General features: G+C 40.1%; 1 protein-coding gene across 12 annotated transcripts in view; it reads right to left on the reverse strand.

The window, feature by feature from the left end:
- The window catches only part of DPY19L4 (dpy-19 like 4), a 67,784-nt gene extending 47,352 nt beyond the window's left edge, over positions 1-20,432 (reverse strand). For 9 of the 12 annotated variants that reach the window (XM_078352668.1, XM_035276488.3, XM_035276492.3 and 6 more), the window contains exons 1-6: positions 20,296-20,432; positions 14,213-14,320; positions 10,778-10,902; positions 7,236-7,326; positions 6,172-6,293; positions 5,917-6,062 (exon numbers count right to left, since the gene is read on the reverse strand). In XM_078352668.1, coding sequence (XP_078208794.1) covers positions 5,917-6,062; positions 6,172-6,293; positions 7,236-7,326; positions 10,778-10,902; positions 14,213-14,320; positions 20,296-20,311 — 608 coding nt within the window. In that variant the 5' untranslated portion in view covers positions 20,312-20,432. The remainder of the gene's footprint in view (positions 1-5,916; positions 6,063-6,171; positions 6,294-7,235; positions 7,327-10,777; positions 10,903-14,212; positions 14,321-20,295) is intronic. The other 3 variants (XM_035276487.3, XM_078352670.1, XM_078352671.1) reach the window with 3 other exon arrangements.
- Positions 20,433-25,310: the final 4,878 nt, after the last annotated feature.

Raw genomic sequence — 25,310 nt, forward strand, 5'->3', positions numbered from 1 at the left:
TCTCTGGCACATGTACATTTCCTTGCATCTTATTCCTTTATTGTTACCATTGCACAACTGTACAATGTTACAATATACAGTTGCTTTTTTGCCAAAGATTAAATTTTGTACAGACTTTTAATCAAATATATTTTCAGTGCTCCTCAAATATGAAGATGTTTCCCCTGAAAGTGAAAGCCAGGGGCAGGCGCCGTGGCTCACAACTGTAATCCCAGCAACTTTGGGAGGCCAAGACAGGTGGATCACGAGGTCAGGAGATCGAGACCATCCTGGCTAACACAGTGAAACCCTGTCTTTACTAGAAATACAAAAAATTAATTGGGCATGGTGGCATGCCTCAGGAGGCTGAGGCAGGAGAATCACTTGAATCCGGAAGGCAGAGGTTGCAGTGAGCCAAGATTGTGCCACTGCACTCCAGCCTGGGTGACAGAGCGAGACTCTATCTCGAAAAAAAAGAAAAAGAAAAAAAGAAAGAAAGTGAAACCCAGGTATGTATTTGTAGATGAGAAGATCAGCGGGGAACAAACAATTTCCACATTGTTTGTATGTAGAACCTGGACTCTATTAGTCCATTTTGGTGGCAAGTATTCAAAGGGAGTCATTCATCTCTGATTTTTCCCCCTACTACTATCTGTACAATGCTGTTTTCTGAAATGTCTGAATTTTCTAGTATACCTACAGCTTTTAGTTTGAGCAAACAGGAACTATTTTATAATCCTGCTTTCCCCTTCCAGTGTTAAGGAACACAAAATACCATTAAGAACACTAATAATTATAATATGACAGAATGACTTTAATACCTTTTTATACTTTTCTAAGAAGTTAGATGTAAATGTAAGCTATAAAGCTGAACAAACAGACAGTATATCCTTTCATGGCATTAAAATGTATTTTGCAGTATAAGATACATACCAATAAAATATAAACAAAAAGCAAAAAAATGTATTTTTAAAAACGTAGCTATTAAGAACATTTCAATTGCCAAAAAACACATTTGAGCAGAATATACCGGGTCAATTTTTCTATTTAACTTCTACTCCAGCAATACAGCATACATCAGTGACACTAAATAAGGCAGTCAGACTTCTGTTTATTTCATTTCTTACAATTCTCACTAAGATCTCTAAAGAGAGCCTTATTCTTTTTTTTTTTCACTCATCTAGTTTAAGTGGTATAAGAGAATCTTATTCTTTAAGACCATTATGTTTACATGAGAAAGTATCTTTTCCTCTTTGAATATGAAGACAGTTATAGGGACTAAATGAAATTAATAGCAAAGTTCACTGAATGTGGTGGCCAGCCTCCAAGACAGTCCCTGCCTCCTGGTATTAGTACCCTGTGTTGTCACCTCCCACACTGTACCAGGGGTCTGCATGACTGACAAGATATGGCAGAGTGATGTATTATCATTTCTAACATTGGGTTATAGCAGATATCTGGCTCCCATTGTGGCACACTCTCTCACACTCTCTTGGATCATTAACTGTAAGGGAGACCAGCCGCCAAGTTGTACACTGTGCTATAGAGAGGCCCATATGTAAGAAATTAAGGCCTCCCTGGCCAAAAGCCAGTAAGGTATGGAGGCCTCTGGTAAACAGCCACAGGAGTGAGCTTGGAAGCCGATGCTTCAGTCCAGCAAGGCCTTCAGATGACACAATACAAGCCAACATCATAACTGAAACTTTATGAGAGACCCTGGACTAGAACCACTGATCTAAACCTCTAGGGATTTGAGACCCTCAGAAATATGTGAAATGTTTGTCATTGCTATTGTTGTTATTGTTGTTGTTGCTTGAGATGGTGTCTTACTCTCACCCAGGCTGGAGTGCAGTGGTGCAATCTCAGCTCACTGCAACCTCTGCCTCCCAGGTTCAAGTGATTCTCCTGCCTCAGCCTCCTGAGTGGCTGGAACTACAGGTACCTGCCACCACGCCAGGTTAATTTTTGTATTTTTAGTAGAGATGGAGTTTCACCATGTTGGCCAGACTAGCCTTGAACTCCTGACCTTGTGATCCACCCACCTCAGCCTCCCAAAGTGCTGGGTTACAGGCATGAGCCACCACCTCGCCTGGCTGATGTTTGTTGTTTTAAGCTGCTATATCTCAGGTGATTTGTTATGCAGCAATAACTAATGCATCACACAATCAAGAAAGCAATCCTTTTATTTTTATTTATTTATTTTGAGACAGACTCTCGCTCTGTCACCCTGGCTGGAGTGCAGTGGCATGATCTCAGCTCACTGCAGCCTCCGCCTCTCAAGTTCAAGCAATTCTCCTGCCTCAGCCTCCCGAGTAGCTGGGACTACAAGCGCCCACCACCACATCTGGCTAATTTTAATATTTTTAGTGGAGACAGGGTTTCACCATGTTGGCCAGGCTGGTCTTGAACTCCTGACCTCAAGTGATCCACCCATCTCAACCTCCCAAAGTGCTCAGATTACAGGCATGAGCCACCACACCCAGCCAAGAAAGCAATCCTTTTAGAAAGTCTATATTTTAGACAATATAATAATCATTTGCATTAGATGTCATTTCATTCATTCATTTATTTTTGAGACAGGTCTCTCTGTGTCACCCAGGCTGGAGTGTAGTGGTATAGTCAACAGCTCGCTGAAGTCTCAGGCTTAACTGATTCTCCTGCCCAACTTCCCCAGTAGCTGGAATTGCAGGCACATACCACCAAGCCTAGCTATTTTTTTTTTTTTAGTAGAGATGATGAGGTCTCATTATGTTGCCCAGACTGGTCTCAAACTCCAGGCCTCATGTGATCTTCCGACCTGGGCCTCCCAAAGTGTAAGAATTATAGGTGTGAACCACTGCACCTGGCCCCATTTCACTGTAAAATATAAGACTTTTGGTGGGGCATGGTGGCTCATGCCTGTAATCTCAGCACTTTGGGAGGCCAAGACAGGCAGATCACCTGAGATAAGGAGTTTGAGACCAGCCTGGCCAACATGGTGAAACCCTGACTCTACCAAAAAATATAAAAGTTAGCCAGGCATGGTGGCATGTGCCTGTAGTTCCAGCTACTGGGGAGGCTGAGGCAGGAGAATTGGTTGAACCCATAAGGCAAAGGTTGCAGTGAGCCAAGATCACACCACTGCACTCCAGCCTGGACAACAGAGTAAGACTCTCTCTCAATAATAAAAGTAAAAATATAAATAAATAAAATATAAGACTTTCTAAACCTAGTCTATGAGTACTATTATAACTTTGTCTTTCTAAAAATAAATCCTAATAGAATTCTAGAAAAGTACACAGCAACTCGAAATATTCTCTAACAGGCACTTTCTGATGTAACAAAAAATCATCTTGTCCTCCTAGTTGCCAGATTGGATTTTCTAATTCCATTCTAGACCAAAAGGAACCAAAGCTCCAATGAGAAATGGCTATTTACAAATCTTCTGCAGTGAACGTGCAAAGCTACTCACCTTGTTGACCCAGAAAACAAGAAAGTTTTCAAAAATTAACAAGGTTGTGTCAAAAGAACTCAGGAGCCAGCCTGAAAGGTACTTCAATTAACCAAAGTTGGGACAATTTGAGCAACAAAAGAACACTGATCATAATGGACTGAATCAATGAAATCAACTAAAATGAATCACTGAATCAATAAAAATCCGTAAGTACAGAAAGATACTAAAAAAGAGAACACACACACACAAAAGGTTTTTGTCACTATCTGAAAAAGCTATTAAATTAAACTCTTATTTACAAATAGGTAAACTGAAATTAAACATTTGTCCTCACTTTCTAATAGTGACTAAATTTGAAGGTAACCAAAAAGCCCTGGTTAATGAGGAAAAATTCTGCTTTTGAAGAATGAAGAATGCAGCTAATGAAAATAGAAAAATTTAATTTTATTTAATATATATATTTATATATGTATATATAATATGTTATATATACATATATAAATATATATAAATAAATTTAATATATATTTATATATGTATAAATTTAATATATATATTTATATATGTATATATAATATATATAACAATAATATATTATATTATATATATTTATTTATGTTTATATACATATACATATATATATTTTTTTTTTTTTTTGAGATGGAGTTTTGCTGTTGTTACCCAGACTGGAGTGCAATGGCGCAATCTCGGCTCACCGCAACCTCCGCCTCCTGGGTTCAAGCAATTCTCCTGCCTCAGCCTCCCAAGTAGCTGGGACTACAGGCGTGCACCACCATGCCCAGCTAATTTTTGTATTTTTAGTAGAGACGGGGTTTCACCTTGTTGACCAGGATGGTCTCGATCTCTCGACCTCGTGATCCACCAGCCCTGGACTCCCAAAGTGCTGGGATTATAGGCGTGAGCCACCACGCCCGGCCTAATCTACCATATATTTCAACCAGAATTATTTATCTTGAACCCATCAAGCCTTTACATATAAATTCCAAATTACAGAAACACAGGAGATGAAGGTAAATGCTAAATGACACTACAGAATGCAACAAGACTTAGTCTCTCCAATAAGCCATTACCACAGAAACAGGGACTATGTTAGATTTACAGAGTATTAAGGAACCTAACAACCAGATGCACTATGTAGTCCTGGATTAAATCCTGGTTTGGATAAATCTGTTATATAGAGTTTTTTGGGCCAGGCACGGTGGCTCATGCCTGTAATCCCAACATTTTGAGAGGCCGAGGTGGTCGCATGATGAGATCAGGAGATTAAGACCATCCTGGCCAACACGGTGAAACCCCATCTTTACTAAAAACACCAAAAATTAGCCAGGCCTGGTGGCACATGCCTGTAGTCCCAGCTACTCGGGAGGCTAAGACAGTAAAATTGTTTGTATCTAGGAGGCAGAGGTCGCAGTGAGCCAAGATTGTACCACTGTACTCCAGCCTGGGCAACAGAGCAAGATTTCTTCTCAAAAAAAAATAATATTTTGGGGTCAACCAGGAAAACCAAAAACTGTAATAAGGTCTGGGTATTAGACAAGATAAAAAGTTACCGAAATGAGCCGGGCGCGGTGGCTCATGCCTGTGGTCCCAGCACTTTGGGAGGCCGAGGCGGGTGGATCACGAGGTCAAGAGATCAAGACCATCCTGGTCAACATGGTGAAACCCCGTCTCTACTAAAAATACACAAAATTAGCTGGGCATGGTGGCGCATGCCTGTAATCCCAGCTACTCGGGAGGCTGAGGCAGGAGAATTGCCTGAACCCAGGGTGAGCTGAGATCGCGCCATTGCACTCCAACCTGGGTAACAAGGGCGAAACTCCGTCTCAAAAAAAAAAAAACAGTATTGTAAATATATTTGATTTTAGTAAAAAATACATATACAAATACATAGAGCCATACACACACACATTCACCTAGAAGAAGACACAAAATTCAGATTCTAAGGATTAAGATGAATAAAGAAAAAGATTAAAAAAAAATGCTACTATATTATGTCTCAATTTTTGCATGTAGTGGCATAAAACAACACAAATTTATTATCTGACAAATTATTATGGCTGGATGCTCTTCTCAGTATCCTTAAACTAAAATCAAGGCATCGGCAGGGCTACAGTTTCCATCAGGGGCTTGTAGTCCTCTTACAATCTCATTGACTATTAGCAGAATTCATTTCCTCCTTGCTTCATGTCTGCAATGGTGCAGAAAATCCTTCCCATACTTCATATCTCTCTGACCTCTCCTACACAGGCTGGAGAAAGCACTTTGCTTTTAAGGGCTCACGTCATTAGACTAGGCCCACAGGATAATCTTTCCAATCTGTCAAATGTGCTAGGTAACATCATAATCATGGGAATGACACCTTATCATATTCATAGGTTCTGGGGATTAGAGTGGGGAATCTTGGGAAGGGGAAGCATTTTCAGAGTTCTGACTACTACAGCCACAAGAAGTTTTTAAAAAATCAATTAAAACAGTTTTCTTACCTGTTAATAATGAACCATGCAACAGTAAGCATTCCTGCTAGCCATGTTCCACTCATAAGCCAACTTGTAACAAATAAAGCAGTAACATATATTCCTTGCAATCCAAAAACAATGCCAATATAGAAATACACTGGCTCAATAATCTCCTATGTGAAAAAAAACAAAAAGAACAAGATAGTAAGATGGCATTAAATCATCTGAGGATTCATGAATACATGAGAAAATAAATATTAGGGTCAAAAGAAAAATACATACATTGCTACCAGTGGCTTGATATAAAACACTAGCAATAAGTTCCGGATATAGAGACATTTGCTGCACTGCATTTATAGTCTTCAGAGATACAGTTTTGTTATTGTGTGTCAGTTCATAAACACCTAAAGACAGAAAGATTTTTCTCCAGATTATTTACTCTGCTTTACGGTAATTAAACAAACATATCATTCATTCATTACTCATTAAATATTTAATATTGTTATCAAGAAAGATTCCAAATAGAATACTCCATGCTGCATTTTTCCAATTTTTAAAAATTTAGCACAATAAAGACAATATCTATATTCTGAGACAAATCCCCACATTGAAATGTCCCCGTATAGTAAAACAGAGGTTACTAGAGGCTGGGAAGAGTAGAGAGGAGGGGAGGATAGGGAGAGTTTGGTTAATGGATACAAAATTACAGCTAGATGGGAAGAATAACTTCTAGTGTTCTGTAGTACTATAGAATGAATATGGTTAACAACAATTTAGTGTATCTTTTCAAAAAGATGAGAGTTGATTTTGGATGCTCATAACACAAAGAAGTGATATATGTCCAATATGATGGATATGCTAACTACCATGATTTGATCATTACACATTGTGTACATATCAAAACACCACTTCCCATAAATATGTACAATTATTACATGTCAAGTAAAAATGAAAGGAGGAAGAAAGGTTCTAATAGAGAAGAACAATGTTTTATTTAAGAAAAATATTGTTATTAGGGCTGGGCACTGTGGCTCACGCCTATAATCTTAGCACTTTGGGAGGCCAAGGCGGGTGGATCATGAGGTCAAGTTTGAGACCAGCCTGGCCAACATGGTGAAACCCCGTCTCTACTAAGAATACGAAAATTAGCCGGACATGGTAGTATGTGCCTATAATCCCAGCTTCTTGGGAGGCTGAGGCAGGAGAATTGCTTGAACCCAGGAGGCGGAGGTTGCAGTGAGCCGAGATCACGCCACTGCACTCCAGGCTGAGCAACAGGGCAGGACTCCGTCTCGGAAAAAAAACAAAAAAAATTGTTATTAAAAATATAACTGTGATTATCATACCTCTTTCAAATGAAGGTGCCTTTAACATATCTTTATAATAGGAGTAATAAATGGCACTGTCACCCTGAAATGTGATTTCCCGTTCAAGCTCCTAAAAGAAAATGAAATGATTATTTAAAATTTAATTTTTTTGTTTTTTAAGAGATGGAGTCGCTCTCTGTTACCTAGGCTGGAGTGCAGAGACACAATCATGACTCACTGGAACCTCAAATGATCCTCCCATCTCAGCCTACCCAATAGCTAGGACCACAGGTACATAACGGGTGTATTTTTGTTTTTGTTTTAATGAAGGAAGTCTCAACGTTGTCCAGGCTGGATTATTTAAAGTTTTAAATTTTGGCCTCTGGCCCAGTGTGGTGGCTTACACCTGTAATTCCAGCACTTTGGGAGGGCAAAACACTTGAGGTCAGGAGTTTGAGACCAGCCTAGCCAACAGGGTGAAACCCTGTCTCTACTAAAAATATCAAAATCAGCCAGGCATGATGGTGCACATCTATAATCCCAGCTACTTGGGAGGCTGGAGAATCGCTTGAACCTGGGAGCCAGAGGTTGCAGTGAGCCCAGATCCCACCACTGCACTTTAGCCTGGGCCACAGAGTGAGACTCTGTCTCAAAAAATAATAATAAAATAAATTTCAGCCTCAATCTTCTGTTTCCCTCCTCACCTTCCACATTTAACATGTTAATAATATTTATCCTTTTATTCAAAGACATGTTTGAATTTTCCTTAATTACTAGTGGCCCCATTAATGAGGAACTTAATTTTTTTTAAGTAATCTGGCAATAATTTTGAAACACTTGAGGCTTAAAATAAATTATAAATCACAAGCCATCAAATATAAAGAAAATCTAGAAGGAAAACCTGAAGACATGCCCTAAGAATGGCAAGAATAGTGAAACAGGCAATAACAAATGACAGCTGAAGTGTTAGAAATCCAAAAAAGAAGAAGAAAAAAAAGAAATCCAAAAAAGACAAGTTTAAGGAGAAAGTCGTATTTTCTATTACTGTTCCTCATCTCTATGTATCCAGAACAGCAAGTCTTTAGTACGTTGCAAGAGCGGCAGATACTTAATCAGTGCTCTTCAAATGAACTTCCAGAGGTACAGCAAATCTTAAAATTCCTACAATCAGGCTAATTAGAACTAAGAATATAATAGTAAAAATAACATTAGGAGGCCTTGTGCTTTTTGGACTGAATCAAAATTTTATGAATCTATAATCTTTTAAAATCAAATGAATTATTTTTATGCATAATATGTATCAAGTAATACAAAACCAAAATATATTATTAGAGCACTTTCCACAAAGTTTTGCATAATATGTATCAAGTAATACAAAAACAAAACATATTATCAGTTAGAGCAATTTTCACAAAGTTTGATCAACAGAACTTCCTAAAATGTTAATGGATGTTACCAAAAAAGAATTCTTGTTACCAAAAAAGAATTATTCAGTTAAATAAGTTTTGAGAAAGACTGGATGAAGCAAAGTTAAATTATAAGACTTTTCAGAGTTTCAGTACATCTTATATATTGTGAATCTCCACTTTCCAGATCTATTTTTCCCCACCTTGAGCTTGCTATGGTCTGAATACATGTGTCCCCTAAGAAGATATTTGGAAGTGGGATATCTGGGAGGTGATTAGGGTCATGAGGGCAGTTCCCTTGTGAGGGATTAATGTCCTTATAAAAGAGGCCCCACAGAGATCACTTGCTCCTTCCACCGTGTGAAGATGCAGCAAGATGATCTCTGCTATAAACCAGGAAGCGAGCCCTCACCAGATACCAAATCTGCCCGTGCCTTGATCTTAGACTTCTCACCCTCCAGAACTGTGAGAAATAAATTTCTGTTTTTTATAAGCCACTCAGCTTATGGTACTTTATTATAGCAGTCTGAATGAACTAAGAGCTTACTGACCTAAATAAATTACTTTAAAAAATTTTTTATAAATGCAAACATTTGTTTTTAACATTTCAAAGATGTAAACTCTCAATCAGCGCTTCTCAAATCTACCAGGTATATGAAATATCTGGAGACCTTATTAAAATGTAGATTCTGATTTTAAAGTGGGGTCTGAGAGTCTATGATTCTGAAAACGCTCCCGGGTTCTGCCAGTGCTCCTCGCCCATACACAAAGCTTTGTAAAACAAAGTTCTTGATGAAGGCCTTCTAATTTTCAAAGCTTTGATTATTCTCAGTTCTGCCTACAACATAATCACCTGAAAGTATATATCCACATACTGATCATAGCCTGTCCCTCTGCCCCTACCTAAGAATCTAAGAGGGAGCTTATCTTTGAGAGCTCCTTAGATGATTCTATCATACATCCATTGTTGAGACCTGCAGTTAATCAATCTGCGTAACATTTTCAGGAAATAATATATGCTACAGTAATAGCTAAATCAAGACAGACATAGTAATTACTCAGTTAAATGTCTTGATGGTGTTAATTAAACCAATGGGTTTAAAACAGTCAGCTCGGCTGAACGCGGTGGCTCATGCCTATAATCCCAGCACTTTGGGAGGCTGAGGCGGGTGGATCACGAGGTCAAGAGATCGAGACCATGCTGGTCAACAAGGTGAAACCCCATCTCTACTAAAAATACAAAAATTAGCTGGGCATGGTGGTGCACGCCTGTGGTCCCAGCTACTCGGGAGGCTGAGGCAGGAGAATTGCTTGAACCCAGGAGGTGGAGGTTTCCATGAGCTGAGATTGTGCCATTGCACTCCAGTCTGGGTAACAAGAGCGAAACTCCGACTCAAAAAAAAAAAAAAAAACAGTCAGCTTTACTAAAAAATAAGAACAACAAAAAACTCAGTGTGGGCTCAAAAATTTAAAAACCCTACAAAGCCAAGAGGACTTTGCAAACAAACTTATTCAAAAGTCAAATTATGAAATTATGAATACAATTATAGTGACTGAAGAACCTGGAAATATAAATGATTTAAAACCAAACACTAAACACAGTAATATGAGGCAACATTTTAATTAATACTACATGATGCCTGTTAATCACTTTCAACCCCCTCAAAAACATTCGAATCATGTGACCTAAAAATTAAAAGATTTTAATACTGACACTTCCACAGATTGTTTCTGAAATGTGAACTACCTACCAAAACTATGGAAAAGGCTGAGTAGACCGGGCGCATTGGCTCACGCCTGTAATCCCAGCACTTTGGGAGGCCGAGATGGGTGGATCACGAGGTCAGGAGTTCCAGACCAGCCTGGCCAACATGGTGAAACCCCATCTCTTAAAAAAAAAAAAAAAAAAAAAAAAAGGCTGACTAAACTCCATAAAATTTCACTGTCATCAAAAGTCCCTGATAAATTAATTGCACAAAGGAGAACATCCTCATAGTTTTATTCTATGAAATATACTATTAAGTATTTTAAGGTTGATACTATAACTATAATCTCGAGTTTCTGGAGCATTTTGTTTCTAATAGCCATAAATGAGACAGCACTTACACTTATCATACATATATTCTGGTTCCCTGGGAAAATAACTTTCATATGCTCAAAATTCATTCTTCTTACCTGCCTGTTGGAAAACCAGAATTTCCGTTCATGGTATGCTGACAAGTAGAGAGCATACATCATACCACTAGTAACCGCTGCAAGACAGCCAATGAAAATCTTTGCAAAGCGTTGAAATAATACATCTGAAAAAACATATTAAAAGTAATCAAAAGGTAGTATGTACCCTTGATATGATGTGATTAAAAATGACATTCTACCTCTGTGGTCTTTGTACTCAAAACCCACAACTCGAGTCTAATTGTAAGAAAAGTGTCAGATAAATTCCAATAGAGGGGCATCCTACAAATATATCTTTCAAACTGTGAAGGTCATCAAAAACAAGAGCTTGAGAAAGTATCAAAGCCAACAGGAGCTTAACAGAGATAACAACTAAGTGTCATGTGGTGTTTTGGATGGGATCCTAGGACAGAAAAAAGACATTAGGGGCCAGGCACAGTGACACTTTGGGAGGCCAAGGCAGGCGGATCACTTGAGGTAAGGAGTTTGAGACCAGCCTGGCCAACATGGTGAAACTAAAATACAAAAATGAGTTGGCTGTGGTGGCACACGCCTGTAATCCCAGCTACTAGTGAGGCTGAGGCACAAGAATCACTTGAACCTGGGAGGTAGAGGTTGCAGTAAGCCGAGATCATGCCATTGCACTCTAGCCTGGGGAGAGAGTAAGATTCCATCTCAAAAAAAAAAAATTAGGTGAAATCTGAATATCTGAATAACATCTGATCTTAAGTTAATAATGTATCAATATTGCTTCATTAATTGTTTAACAAATGTACCACACTAATGTAAAATGTTAATAATAAGGGAAACACCATGTGTGGGAGTGTAATATAGGAACTCTGAATATCTATCTGCTCAATTCTTCTGCAAATCTGAAATTATTTTAAAAATTAAAGTCTATATTCTGCAGGAGGAAAAAGTTCTAAGATCTGTGTCACAACATAAATATACTTAACACAGTATACTTAAAAATGGTTAGGATGGGGCTAAGTGTGGTAGCTCTTGCCTATAACCCCAGCACTTCCAAAGGTGGGCAAATTGCTTGAGCTCATGAGTTCGAAACCAGACTGGGTAACACGGTAAAATCACGTCTCATCAAAAAATCCAAAAAAATTAGCCAGTGTGGTGGTAGGTGCCTGTAATCCCAGCTACTTGAGAGGCTGAAGGAGGAGAACTGCTCTAGCTCAGGAGGCAGAGGTTGCAGTGAGCCAAGATCACACCACTGCACTCCAGCCTGGGAAACACAGCCAGACCTTGTCTTAAAAAAAAAAATGTTAGGGCAGGAGCACTGGTAAAGAAATAAAAATTAAAAAAAATAAAAATGTTAAGATGGTGCAAAAAATTAGTCTAATATTAAAACATAATCAAAAGAAATGTATATCCCAATATCTAAAAAAAGTACAGGTTCATTCAGAAATCTTTTTTTTTTTTTAATGATTTTTTTCTGTATTGAAGACTAACTTACTATAAACCTGAAGCCATATGTACAACTCAGTAAATTTTGATTATTATGTTTTAAAAGATCACATACAACCGTTATATATGGAAACAAACTACTTCTTTTTTAAATTTTATTTTATTTTTGTAGAGACAGACTTCTTGCTATGTTGCCCAGGCTGGTCTTGAACACCTGGTCTCAAGCGATCTTTCTACTTTAGCCTCCTAAATTGCTGAGATTACAGGCATGAGCCACTGCATCCAGACTGTAACTACTTCTTAATGAGATAACATAAGACACATTTGGATTTTATATACACAAGGTGATTCAGTCCTGCTACAGACATTGAGTATAATAAGCATAATAAATAAAATAAGGGACTAACGGCCTAAAACCCAGTGTTCTATTACTGAATGACTGACAATAAAAATCAACTTTATTTTTGGCTAAACTAAAATTTTGGTTATTTTCATAACATTTTATAATACATGATAGTTTGTATAGCATGTTACAAGTGTGTTGTTATGCAAACTAGTATTAAATGGAGTAACTAATTAAATATCAATAAATTAATAAGAATTATATTCTAAATGTTTGAAAAACTATATGCAATAAATCCAATATTAGCATCAATATGATACAAGTGTGGAGTTTTTTTTGTTTTTTGTTTTTTTTGAGACAGAGTTTTGCTCTTGTTTGCTCTTGTTGCCCAGGCTGGAGCATAATCGTGTAATCTTGGCTTACGGCAACCTCCGCCTCCCAGGTTCAAGCAATTCTCCTGCCTCAGCCTCCCGTAGCTGGGATTACAGGCATGTGCCACCACACCTGGTTAATTTTGTATATTTCGTAGAGATGGGCCTGGCCAAGATGACCTCAGGTGATCCATCCCCCTCGACATCCCAAAGGCAGAGGTTGCAGGGAGCTGAGGTCCTGCCACTGCACTCCAGCCTGGGTGACAGAGCAAGACTCTGTATAAAAAATACATACATACATACATACATGCAAAAATAAATTATAGCTGTAAATACAACTATATTCTGAAATTTGTGAGTCCTTCTAGCTAATAACCAAACAAGGGGGTGGTCTTGAGAACCCCTGACACAAAACAGATAATCTGTCTTTTTAGTTCATACATCTCTGGATTAGCATGAGTCATAGCTGGCCCTGATGTAGATAAGCCCTTGGGTCCAAGATTAAGGCTGTACTACATAAGACAGAGTCTTACTTAGGGTGTGGGCAGAAGTAAATATATTTTGTCTGAGACAGGGAAATATTTGTGATCACAAGGACAGGGTATGGTAAACTATATTATTATTCACAACTATTTTCTCCTTCCCTGTAAAAAGGTTATACATCTCTGCCCACTACCATGTGACCTGGAACACTTCCCTATAGTCAAAGTATACTTCTCACTCCATCATCTGGATTGATTATATAACTTGCTTGGGCCAATAGAAGGTGCGTACACGTGACAGTGTGCCAGGTCAGCAGAAACTTTAAAAGGTATTACATGATTCTGCCTGTTCTTTTCCTGTGTCTCAAGAAAAATGTTTCCCAAATAGGGGCTGTTCCTTCACGACACATAAAACTACGACAGCCAAACTGCAGCCACAACATGTAATATTAGAAATAAATGTTTGTCAGGCTGGGCATGGTGGCTCATGCCTATAATCCAAGCACTTTGGAGGCCAAGGCAGGCGGATCACCTGAGGTCGGGAGTTCAAGACCAGCCTGACCAACATGGTGAAACCCCATCTTAAAAAAATAATAAAAATAAAAAATAAATTTAAAAAATTTAAAAATTAAAAAAAAAAAAAAAAAAAGAAATGTTTGTCATAAACCAGTGAGATTTGGGAGTTGCTCTCCAGTAAAACCTAGTGAAAGCTGACCATATACTTAATCTCAAAATGTGTATATTTAAAATATTAATATAAAATATACTTTCTATCATAACTATTTTTGTAGTAGCACAAAAACTCCAAGTCTATCTAACTTACATTTTGGAGCTCTTTCAGGAATTGGAATGTCATTGATTCTCTCTTCTTTGGCAGATTCCTTTTCTGATGACTTTGGCTTTTTTCTTTGGCGCAGCTCTACAGGTGGTCCTTAAAATATTTAAGACATTATTGCAATGTGTGTATAAAATTGTTCTAATTTGTATCCTGAGTCAATTAACCTTTATTATTCTAAAGCAAAAGTACCACTGAGACCTATTAGTACCAAAGATAACCTTGTTATAACATAATTATTTTGGCACCCCTGCAAAATTTTCTTTTGTCTAAAAAAAGACAATTTAGGTTCTACCCCCCACCATCTGTGTTTTGACAATCCTATTGGTAAACCAATGAGCTCTTCTCCTGAGATGATACTATTTTCAAAACATCCCAAAATAAGTAAGCTCTTTTCTAATTTGGGGGTCAAGGTGTTATTTAGCTCATAATTCTAGTTACCTGAAAGTATCAAATGCATAATTGATGGTTTAACTATTTTTTAAAAATCAAAACATAAAATACATTCATCAAAAACTATACTTCTTTTGTTAAATAATCATGAAAGTTCTGCAAATTTCAGTGCTGTGGTATCATCAGCATTGTATAATCTTATAGATTTAAGTATTAGAAAAAAGGCTGAGCCTATGAAGATACCAATATATGAGAAACTCTCAGAATAATTTCCTAGGATTAGACTATCTTTCTCTTCTAGCTCCAATTTTAGAAAATGTGATGCAGAAGTTATCTCCAAACTAGTAAACTACACTCCAAGTTAAACAGGAATGTACTATGTACAATTTATAATTTTCCTTCCTAGAATTAATCATATGGTAGGATAGATTACTGTAACTACAGAGTGTTCCTGCCAAGTTATAAAGTGGTACAATAATTTATCTTTCTCATGGAAGTGGAAGACAGTTTTCTCTTTTTCTCTTAGTAATAACTTCAAGCTACGAAATGTGAAAATAAATATAGAAGTCAAAGAAGGAGCCGGGTGTGGTGGCTCATGCCTGTAATCCCACCACTTTGGGAGGCTAAGGCAGGCGGATCACGAGGTCAGGAGATAGAAACCACCCTGGCTAACATGGTGAAACCCTGTCTCTATTAAAATTACAAAAAATTAGCCAGGCATGGTGGCACGTGCCTGTAGTCCCGGCTACTCAGGAGGCTGAGGCAGAAGAATCACTTGAACCCAGGAGGTGGAGGTTTCAATAAACCGAGATCACACTGCACTCCTTCCTGGGCAACAGAGCAAGACTCATCTCAAAAAAAAAAAAAAAAAAAAAGTCAAAGAAGGTAAAATGAATCAGCTGCTGCTGATCAGATGGATGTTCTCAGCTTTACTGGAAAATGAATAAAATAAATGTATTTTAAAATAGCTTCATAGCAAACTTGCATGTTCCCTAAAATATGTTTCAACACTGGCATAGTGAGAAAAACAAGCTGTACATTTAGTGGATTCAGACTGATGAGTCTAATGTTTACCCATTTCTATACTACCATTAATTCTGTAGTCACATTAAGCAGTGAAATCAATGAATATATTTTGAAATGACATTATTAGGCTGGGCATGGTGGCTCACACCTGTAATCCTAGCACTTTGGGAGGTCAAGGTGAGTGGATCACCTGAGATCAGGAGTTCGAGACCAGCCCGGCCAACATGGTGAAACCCTGTCTCTACTAAAAATACAAAAGTTCGCCAGGCATGGTGGTGCGCTCCTGTAATCCCAGCTACTTGGGAGACTAAAGCAGGAGAATCACGTGAACCCAGTAGGCAGAGGTTGCAGTGAGTCAAGATCAAGCCATTGCACTCCAGCCTGGGTGACACAGGGAGACTTTGTCCCAAAAACAAAACAAAAAAATAAAAAATGACATTATTAGAAAAACATACTCCAGACTTTATTTCTGCATATAAATCTAGGTCAATTAGTAAATATTACTATATGTTTTCCTCATTATGCCTCTTTAAATTTCCCCTGCTATAGGTTAAAGTAAAAGTTAGAAGGAATCAACAAGAATATTTATGCAAAATCAAATAAAGTCTTCAAAAGCAAATTATTATTTTTAATTTTATTTTAAAGAATACAAGGGGAAAATATAACCACAAGAAGTTTACTTAGTAGGTACACTTGCATGATTAATCACATAATAGCATTGGACTTTAAAACATTTAATTGGGTAATTTCAGAAATTAAACTAACAAATCTATTGAGATAGTAAACAAATATATTATACGTGACCAATGGGCTAGGTAATGGGTCTTTTCCATTAGAGTCTAAAAACACACACTTAAATTGGGAGGGGAATAGTCACATAAAACGTGTTCTTACAAAAAACAATCATTTTCTTTTTTAAGAATGTTCTTATAAAAAATCAGCCAGGAGAAGCGGCTCACACCTATATAATCCCAGCACTTTGGGAGGCCCAGGTGGGTAGATCACAAGGTCAAGAGATTGAGACCATCCTAGTCAACATGGTGAAACCCCGTCTCTACTAAAAATACAAAAATTAGCTGGGCATGGTGGCGCACCCCTGTAGTCCCAGCTATTCGGGAGGCTGACGCAGGAGAACTGCTTGAACCCATGAGGCAGAGGTTGCGGTGAGCCGAGATCGAGCCATTGCACCACTCCAGCCTGGGTAACAGGAGTGAAACTCCGTCTTAAAAAAAAAATCGCTTTGTAGGACTTTAATTAAACATGTTATCTTTGTGCCTATTAATAAATTTTATTTATAAAAGTACAACTTACACAAAAATTTTGCATAAATTTTCAAGTAATTCATCAAGTATACAAATCTCAACAATCATCTCTCAACAATTTATATTAGCAATGATCAAGGACTATACAAATAGGTAATCTATAAAAGACCTAAAATATTATATTGTCCCAATTCTAAGATGTCATACATTTGAAGATATTACTTAATAGGTTATTTAAGGGGTTAAAAAAAAAAACACTGTCATATTGAATGTATGCACTAATTTTAAAACATATCAATTTTAGTGGCATTGAATTGTAAGACTGAAAAGTACAACTTGATAAATTCAGTATTCATTTTAGCTCATCTCTTCAACCTTTTCCCTAAAGGTAACTTTTCATATAATTTCATAATGGAAAAACAAAGCCAACATCTCTAGGTGGAAAAATGGCAAAGGTCAAAGAACTGGACAAATGAGATTATTAGTTCTGACAGGAAAGCTCTGCAATGTCATTCAAGTTTCCTTTTCACTATCTTTTTTTTTTTTTTGAGACAGAATTTCACTCTTGTTGCCCAGGCTGGAGTGCAGTGTCGTGGCTCACTGCCAACTGCTGCCTCCCTGGTTCAAGCGATTCTCTTGCCTCAGCCTCCCGACTAGCTGGGATTACAGGTGCCCGCCAAAACGTCCAGCTAATTTTTTGTATTTTTAGTAGAGACAGGGTTTCACCACGTTAGTCAGGCTGATCTCGAATTCCTGACCTTGTGATTCGCCCGCCTTAGCCTCCCAAAATCCTGAGATTACAGGCATGAGCCACCTCGTCCGGCTGCTCCTTTTCACTATATTTTTAGCATCGTAAAGAAAAAGTCAAACTAAATGAAGGTGATTACACATCCACAAAAGTAACCTGCTATTTCAGATCTCAGTCCAGTGATCTTCATATGAAATAGCAGGCCTACAAACAGGCTTTCAAATATCCTTCCAGGCTATACATACTAGTTTCCAAGTGAAATGTTAACACTGCTCTACTCAAGCTTGTCACTTCTTTCTTTGCTCTAACACTGCTTTCAGAAAGCATAAATATAAACACCCTGACCCTCTGTTGCATCGAGGAAGACATTTTTAAAAAGACCAGATGCCCAAGTAAAATATACAGACTGTTTAGTCTAATTTTAACACAGCAAATACAAGATAATAGGAATTTTGTGGGGGAAGCATAGAGTGGCAAATAAACATAAAACACTCTGAATGCCTGGCACAAAGACAGGTTTGCTATATGTATTATTGTTACTAGCATTATAATAAATAAAATTTAATTACTCATCTGCTATTATATCCTTGGATCTAATAGATTATGAACACAAATATTTAGGGAATTAATGTGTTGAATAAAGCAATATTTTAATAAAGTGCAACCCATTAATTGTTCCATATAAGATGTATTTAACTGCTTTTGAATTACATGTAATTCTACAACCGAAAATCATTTATCATTTTATTTATTTATTTATTTATTTTTTTTTTTTGAGACGGAGTTTCGCTCTTGTCACCCAGGCTGGAGTGCAATGGCGCGATCGCGGCTCACCGCAACCTCCGCCTCCTGGGTTCAGGCAATTCTCCTGCCTCAGCCTCCCGAGTAGCTGGGATTACAGGCACGCACCACCGTGCCCAGCTAATTTTTTGTATTTTTAGTAGAGACGGGGTTTCACCATGTTGACCAGGATGGTCTCGATCTCTCGACCTCGTGATCCACCCGCCTCGGCCTCCCAAAGTGCTGGGATTACAGGCTTGAGCCACCACGCCCGGCCTATTTATTTATTTTTTGAGATGGAGTCTCGCTTTATCGCCCAGGCTGGAGTGCAATGGTGTGATCTCGGCTCACTGCAACCTCCGCCTCCTGGATTCAAGTGATTCTTCCACCTCAGCCTCCCAAGTAGCTGGGAGTACCTACGTACCTACGCTCGCCACTACACCCGGCTAATTTTTGTTTTTGAAGCTGTTTTTTTGTTTTGTTTTGAGACAGAGTTTCACTGTTGTTACCCAGACTGGAGTGCAATGGCACGATCTCGGCTCACCGCAACCTCCGCCTTCTGGGTTCAAGCAATTCTCCTGCCTCAGCCTCCCGAGTAGCTGGGACTACAGGCGCGCACCACCATGCCCAGCTAATTTTTGTATTTTTAGTAGAGACAGGGTTTCACCTCGTTGACCAGGATGGTCTCGATCTCTTGACCTCGTGATCCACCCGCCTAGGCCTCCCAAAGTGCTGGGATTATAGGCGTGAGCCACCGCGCCCGGCCTTGAAGCTGTTTTTAGTTAGAATGTCTTAAATTCCAGACCAGCTTTAACACTCTGAAAACTCAAGAGCAGGCAAATGTTAATCAAACCTGCATAAGGACAGGTCAGCAAGTCACAGAGCAGTAAACACTTCTTATGCTTAATTTTCAAAAACTGCTTTCCGTGAATTATTTAAACTCCTTCCTCATACTCTTGGTTCAAATAGGCCTGAGTCTAAATTAGATCAATTTGCTATCAGATCTACAGCTCCACTCATGTTTTCCGCCAGAATGCAAAAATCTAATTGCTTCTCACCATGTATAGTTCCTGAAACTAGTAGGGGTTATCATGAAGTTACTATGCCATGAATATTCCTTGTATTATCACGATCCAGTAAGTTTCATCTAACTTCCCATTTTTGTCTCATACCTGTCATTTTCTATAAATAAAATACTGCTGAATGAATTAACTATCTTAGCATTGACCCTGAGGGGGCATGGAAACCTTTCTTCAGCTCACCCACTTTCACACTCAGAGGCCTCCTGGCCTCAACATCTCCCAAAACTATAATATTTAGATGCCTTTGCTCTTTGCCGTTCCCTGCTAAACCGTAAGTGAACTTGGCTTTCTTCAGTTTCTGAGTGTCCACCCTTTCCCAATTCATCTTGCCATGTTTATCCCAAATCCCTGCCTCTTTATCCTCGTGGTGAATGTCCCCTGGCCCCCTGTGACTCTGGGTTTGTCAATTTCCGCAGTCCTTTAAAAAGCGCCTTCCGAATGAGGGGCCCTCAGTACCTAAACCAACCAAACTGCGCCCCCGACTTCACCGAGAATCTGCTCAGGAGCCTCCCTCCCAACCAGTCCCCACACAGATTTCTCTCTGGCTACGGATTCCCAACTTTCACCTCCACCTTTGCTTCCCAATTAGGCCGACAAAACTTCGGGCCATTAACTCAGCTCTCCTGAATTTCTCCGCAGCCCTCCCGGGCGCCGCGCTCCTTCCCGCCCTCCCCGCGCGGCGGAGGCCACCAGCAACTCCAGCTCAGACCTCCGACGCCCCCGCCCCTCCTTCCCGAGACCACGGGCGGCCACTGGCGTGCTGGACCCCGGGGCCATCACCTTCTTCCTCCGCCATCGTCTCTGCGGAGGCCGGGGCGCCCTCCGGCTCCCGCGCGGCCCGGAGTCTCCCTCCCTCCGCGTCGCCGAATCCCTCGGCCACCCGGAGCCCGCTCCCGGCCACCGCGCCCCCACTTCCTGACCCGCCCCCCCTCCGGTGTCGCCGCCAACAGCGTCCCTGCAGGCGGCCTGGGAACTAGAGTGCTGGGAGCGGGGGGCGGCCGGAGCGTTTCGCTGGGGCGCCGGGGCCTGCGCGGGCAGGAAGGAGACTCGAAGCCGAGGGCGCCGCCCACAGCAGCAGCTCACGGCCGCCGCCTACCCTGGGAAGCGAGACTGGTGGGTCTCACTGCAGCTCCGCCCCTCGTCCTACTCTTCCCAAAAAGTGGGGGCGTGCTTTCCGCCACTTTTGTGACTGCTTCTTAGCGAGTCAGAGATGATCGTCAGTGACACCTCCCAGTTCCAGCCTCCGTTCCCGCCCATTTTGCACGGAGGAAACTGAGGTTTAGCTTGGTAGAAGTCACAAAGCAGGTCAGAGGCAGAACTGGAACTCGGTCCTCCGTAACTGCCATCCCTGCCTGTGTTCTCGCTGGGATTTCATAGTGCAGCAGCAAAACCTTCTTGGTTGGCGCTTTAGTTTAGTAGGCCACTTGACCATTCCAAGAAAGCAGTTTGTGCTCGAACTTTACTGTTTTGTTTTGTTTTGTTTTGAGACGGAGTTTCGCTGTTGTTACCCAGACTGGAGTGCAATGGCACGATCTCGGCTCACCATAACCTCCGCCTCCTGGGTTCAAGCAATTCTTCTGCCTCAGCCTTCCGAGTAGCTGGGATTACAGGCGCGCACCACCATGCCCAGCTGATTTTTGTGTTTTTAGTAGAGACGGGGTTTCACCTTGTTGACCAGGATGGTCTCGATCTCTTGACATCGTGATCCACCCACCTCGGCCTCCCAAAGTGCTGGGATTATAGGCGTGAGCCACCGCGCCCGGCCGAACTTTACTGTTTTAAATCACCCAAACTGGTTAAAAAAATACGTCATGATATTCGGGGGGCGGGGAACAGTAATACTACCGTCTAGGGGAGAGCAGTGTGCAGTTAGGCATAGATATTCCACAGCAATAGGAAATAATTTTTAATGTGTTAAACTGTTTGTGTTTTAACTTTCATTATATCTAGCATTCTTCAACAAACACCGGGATCTTTTCCCCAACAGTACTCAGAATTAAATTTAGGAAATGACAAAATACCCATTTTAAATCGGGAGATGCAAGCACGAGAATTCACTGAAGTGATGGGGTAATTATGGACATCCAATTATTAGGAAGCAGTTCTCCTAATAGCACCTTTAAGGATATTTGGGGAGAAGCTATCAGTTTTTAGTGATGTGCAGAAACAGGTCCAGGAATTTTTTTTTTTTTTTTTTTCTGAGATGGAATCTTGCTCTGTCACCCAGGCCAGAGTACAGTGACAAGATCTAGGTTCACTCCAACCTCCATCTCCCAGGTTCAAGCGATTCTCATGCCTCGGCCTCCCCAGTATCTGGGATTACAGGTGCACGACACCACCTAATTTTTGCAGTTTTAGTAGAGACGGGATTTCACCACGTTGGCCAGGCTAGTCTCCAATTCCTGGCCTCAAGTGATCCGCCCGCCTCAGCCTCCCAAAATGCTGAGATTGCAGGTGTGAGCCACCGCGCTGGGCCTCCAGAAACTCTTTATGTTTGGGTCCCCGTAAAGATGTCTTTTGCCTTAAAACAACACTTTTTTTTATATATAATTTTTTATATAATTCACCAGCAATTATAAACAGTGGATCAGAAAAGGCCTGGAATCAGAGCCGAGATAGAACAGAATATAAGGACCCTGAAAGCCACAGAATATGGCAGGGCCCCTGGACATGGGCAACAGATACCTGAGTATCCTACTTATCGGATCAGCTGGCTGAAAGAGCTGTACCTCTTGGAAAACATACCGTGGCTATTGAGGTTGGCTGTTTTCTGTTTAGATGACTAATGGACTAAATGTTAAGTTTCCCTGGCCTATACAAATAACGGGGTAAAGAAAAATGATAGAAAAAAATAGCTTCTTAGGCAGGGCATGGTGGTTAATGCCTGTAATACCAGCACTTTGGGTGGCCGAAGAGTGTGGATCACCTGAGGTCAGGAGTTTGAGACCAGCCTGGCCAACGTGGTGAAACCCCGTCTCTACGAACAATACAAAAATTAGCTGGGCATGGTGGTACACACCTGTAATCCCAGCTAATCAAGAGACTAGGGCAGGAGAATTGCTTGAACGTGGGAAACGGAGGTTGCAGTGAGCCGAGATTGTGCCAGTGCACTCCAGCCTGGGCAACAGAATGAGACTGTTTCGAAAATAAATAAATACATAAATATAGCTAATTAAAATAATGGAAATATAAAATAAGATAGCGATAATTATTCCCTAGTAGAAGCATTCTTCTCTTGAACCCTAAAAACCCACATAAGAATGAGAGTGGAGTATGTTATTCTAAAACCAGTGTAATCTTACTGTGAAAAAAATAGGTTGTTGTTATTCAAAATGTATACTTCATTCAAAAAGAATAGAAGCTGAACTGCTCAAGATGTTGCCTTGCAGCAGGCATTACAGCTGAGTTTTCAGCAGGTAATTTTGTAATCCCTAAGGCCAGCTGCTTCCAGATAGCTAGTGGACACAGGGTCATAAGATGACTTCAGACAATATTCTGATTGATTGTTTTACCACTACAAAACTGTGGGCTGCTAGTTTCCTATCCAAGATGTGAAGGAGCATTTCATTACCTTTGCCTCACGCTGACCAATCCTAAACAATCCACATCTTCCCATATTTTCTGTTGTTTATGAGCTATTCAAAGAGCAATATGATTTTCTGCCATCTCTAGATGTTTGAGGACCTCTTCTCTATGCAATGGGGTATTTTAAGGACATAATGTAAAATATTCTTTGTTTTAAAAAGTTAAGTCTTCAGCAAATGTAGTTTAGGAGGTTTTTATGGTAAACTGAGTAAGAAAATAAAGGCCTGGTATGAGGCAATGAAAATAAAAATGTTCAAAGAGAATGAATTTCAAAAGATGCTGGAAATAAAATCTACAGGGCCTGATGACAAATTGGATGTGATAAATGATGAGTTGAAGACGATTTCTGATGGTTCTATCTTGAAATTAATCATGTGCTTTCTATGTGCCCAGGACAATGTGCTGCCAAGATATCAGAAAAATATAAAACAAAAGGCCTTAAAACGTCTCTACTTGAAACAAACAAAAAAATACATGCAGTCTATTTTAAAAACATTCTTCTGAGGCTGGTTGAGGTGGCTCATGCCTGTAATCCCAGCTCTTTGGGAGGCCAAGGTTGGCAGATCACTTGAGCCCAGGGGTCCAAGACCAGCCTGGGCAACATGACGAAACCCCGTCTCTACAAAAAACACAAGAATTAGCTGGGCATGGTACATGCGCCTGCAGTCCCAGCTGCTCAGGAGGCTGCGACAGGAGAATTGCTTGAACCCAGGAGGCGGAGGCTGCAGTGAGCCCAGATCACCCCACTGCACTCCAACCTAGGCAACAGAGTGAGACTCCATCTCACTCTGGAAAAAAGCATTCTATTTAAATATTCTTGAATTGGGTATATTAGATATCTTAGGACATCTTCTCTCCTCCCCTCCCTTTCCCCCTCCTTCCCTCCCTTCCTCTCCTCTCCTCTCTTCTTTTTTTCTTTTCTTTTTTGAGACAGGGTCTCACTTTGCTGCCAAGGCTGGAGTGCAGAGGTGCAATCATGGCTCACTGTAGTCTCAACTTCCGAGGCTCAGGTGATCCTCCCACCTTAGCCTCCCAAGTAGCTGGGACTACAGACACACGCCACCCTACCTAGCTGATTTTTCTCTGTGTGTGTGTGTGTGTGTGTGTGTGTGTGTGTATATATATATATATATACATTTTTTTTTCTGAATATATATATTCTGTGTGTGTATATATATAAAATACACATACGGCCAGGCTCGGTGGCTCTCGCCTGTAATGCCAGCACCAGTGGCTCCAGTGAGCCATTGCACCTGGCCAGGACGTTTTCCTAGAAAACAAAAATTTTTTTTTTTTTTTTTTGAGACGGAGTTTCACTGTTACCCAGACTGGAGTGCAATAGCATGATCTCGGCTCACTGCAACCTCCGCCTCCTGGGTTCAGGCAATTCTCCTGCCTCAGCCTCCCGAGTAGCTGGGACTACAGGCACGCACCACCATGCCCAGCTAATTTGTGTATTTTTAGTAGAGACGGGGTTTCATCTTGTTGACCCGGATGGTCTTGATCTCTTGACCTCGTGATCCACCCACCTCGGCCTCCCAAAGTGCTGGGATTATAGGCGTGAGCCACCACGCCTGGCCGAAAACAAATTTTCTTAGAGTTAAAACTACTCTAGGTAGAGATTTTTGATCAACTTGGTCATATGAAGCAATATTCATAAATAAAGCAAAGCATTATTGGGACTAAGTGGCCTATTATCAGGATTGTTCCAGGCAAAGTTTCTACGCTAGAAAACACAGGTTGCTGACTTTGTCCCAAGACTCTTGCCTCTCCTTTTTCAGATAGTAAGCCCCTTAAATATTTTTGAATTATTTTAGGGTTTCCAGATAAAATTCAGGACACCTTTAGTATAAGCATGTCCCATGCAATATTTGGGACATGCTTATACTAAAAATTATTTGTTATTTATCTGAAATTTCTATGTAATTGAATATCCTGGGTTCTGTTTTGGTTTGATAATTTTGTTTTTGTTTTTGTTTTTTTTTTTTTTGCTAACTCAAACAACCCTATTTACAGGGATTGAGACTGCCACATTAGAAGACATCTGCTCTTAATTGCATTTAGGCCTTCTTGGTACATGTAAATGACAGATTAAATTCTTTCTTATTTTGATCAAAGGGATGCAATTGGATAGCATGTGGACTCTGAGTACCTCAATCCAGGTAATTCAGAAAAAAATCTTCTATTCCTAAAGCCCTGACAGATGAAGT

Source organism: Callithrix jacchus, chromosome 16 (assembly GCF_049354715.1).
Source record: "Callithrix jacchus isolate 240 chromosome 16, calJac240_pri, whole genome shotgun sequence".
NCBI classification, from domain to species: Eukaryota; Metazoa; Chordata; class Mammalia; order Primates; family Cebidae; genus Callithrix; species Callithrix jacchus.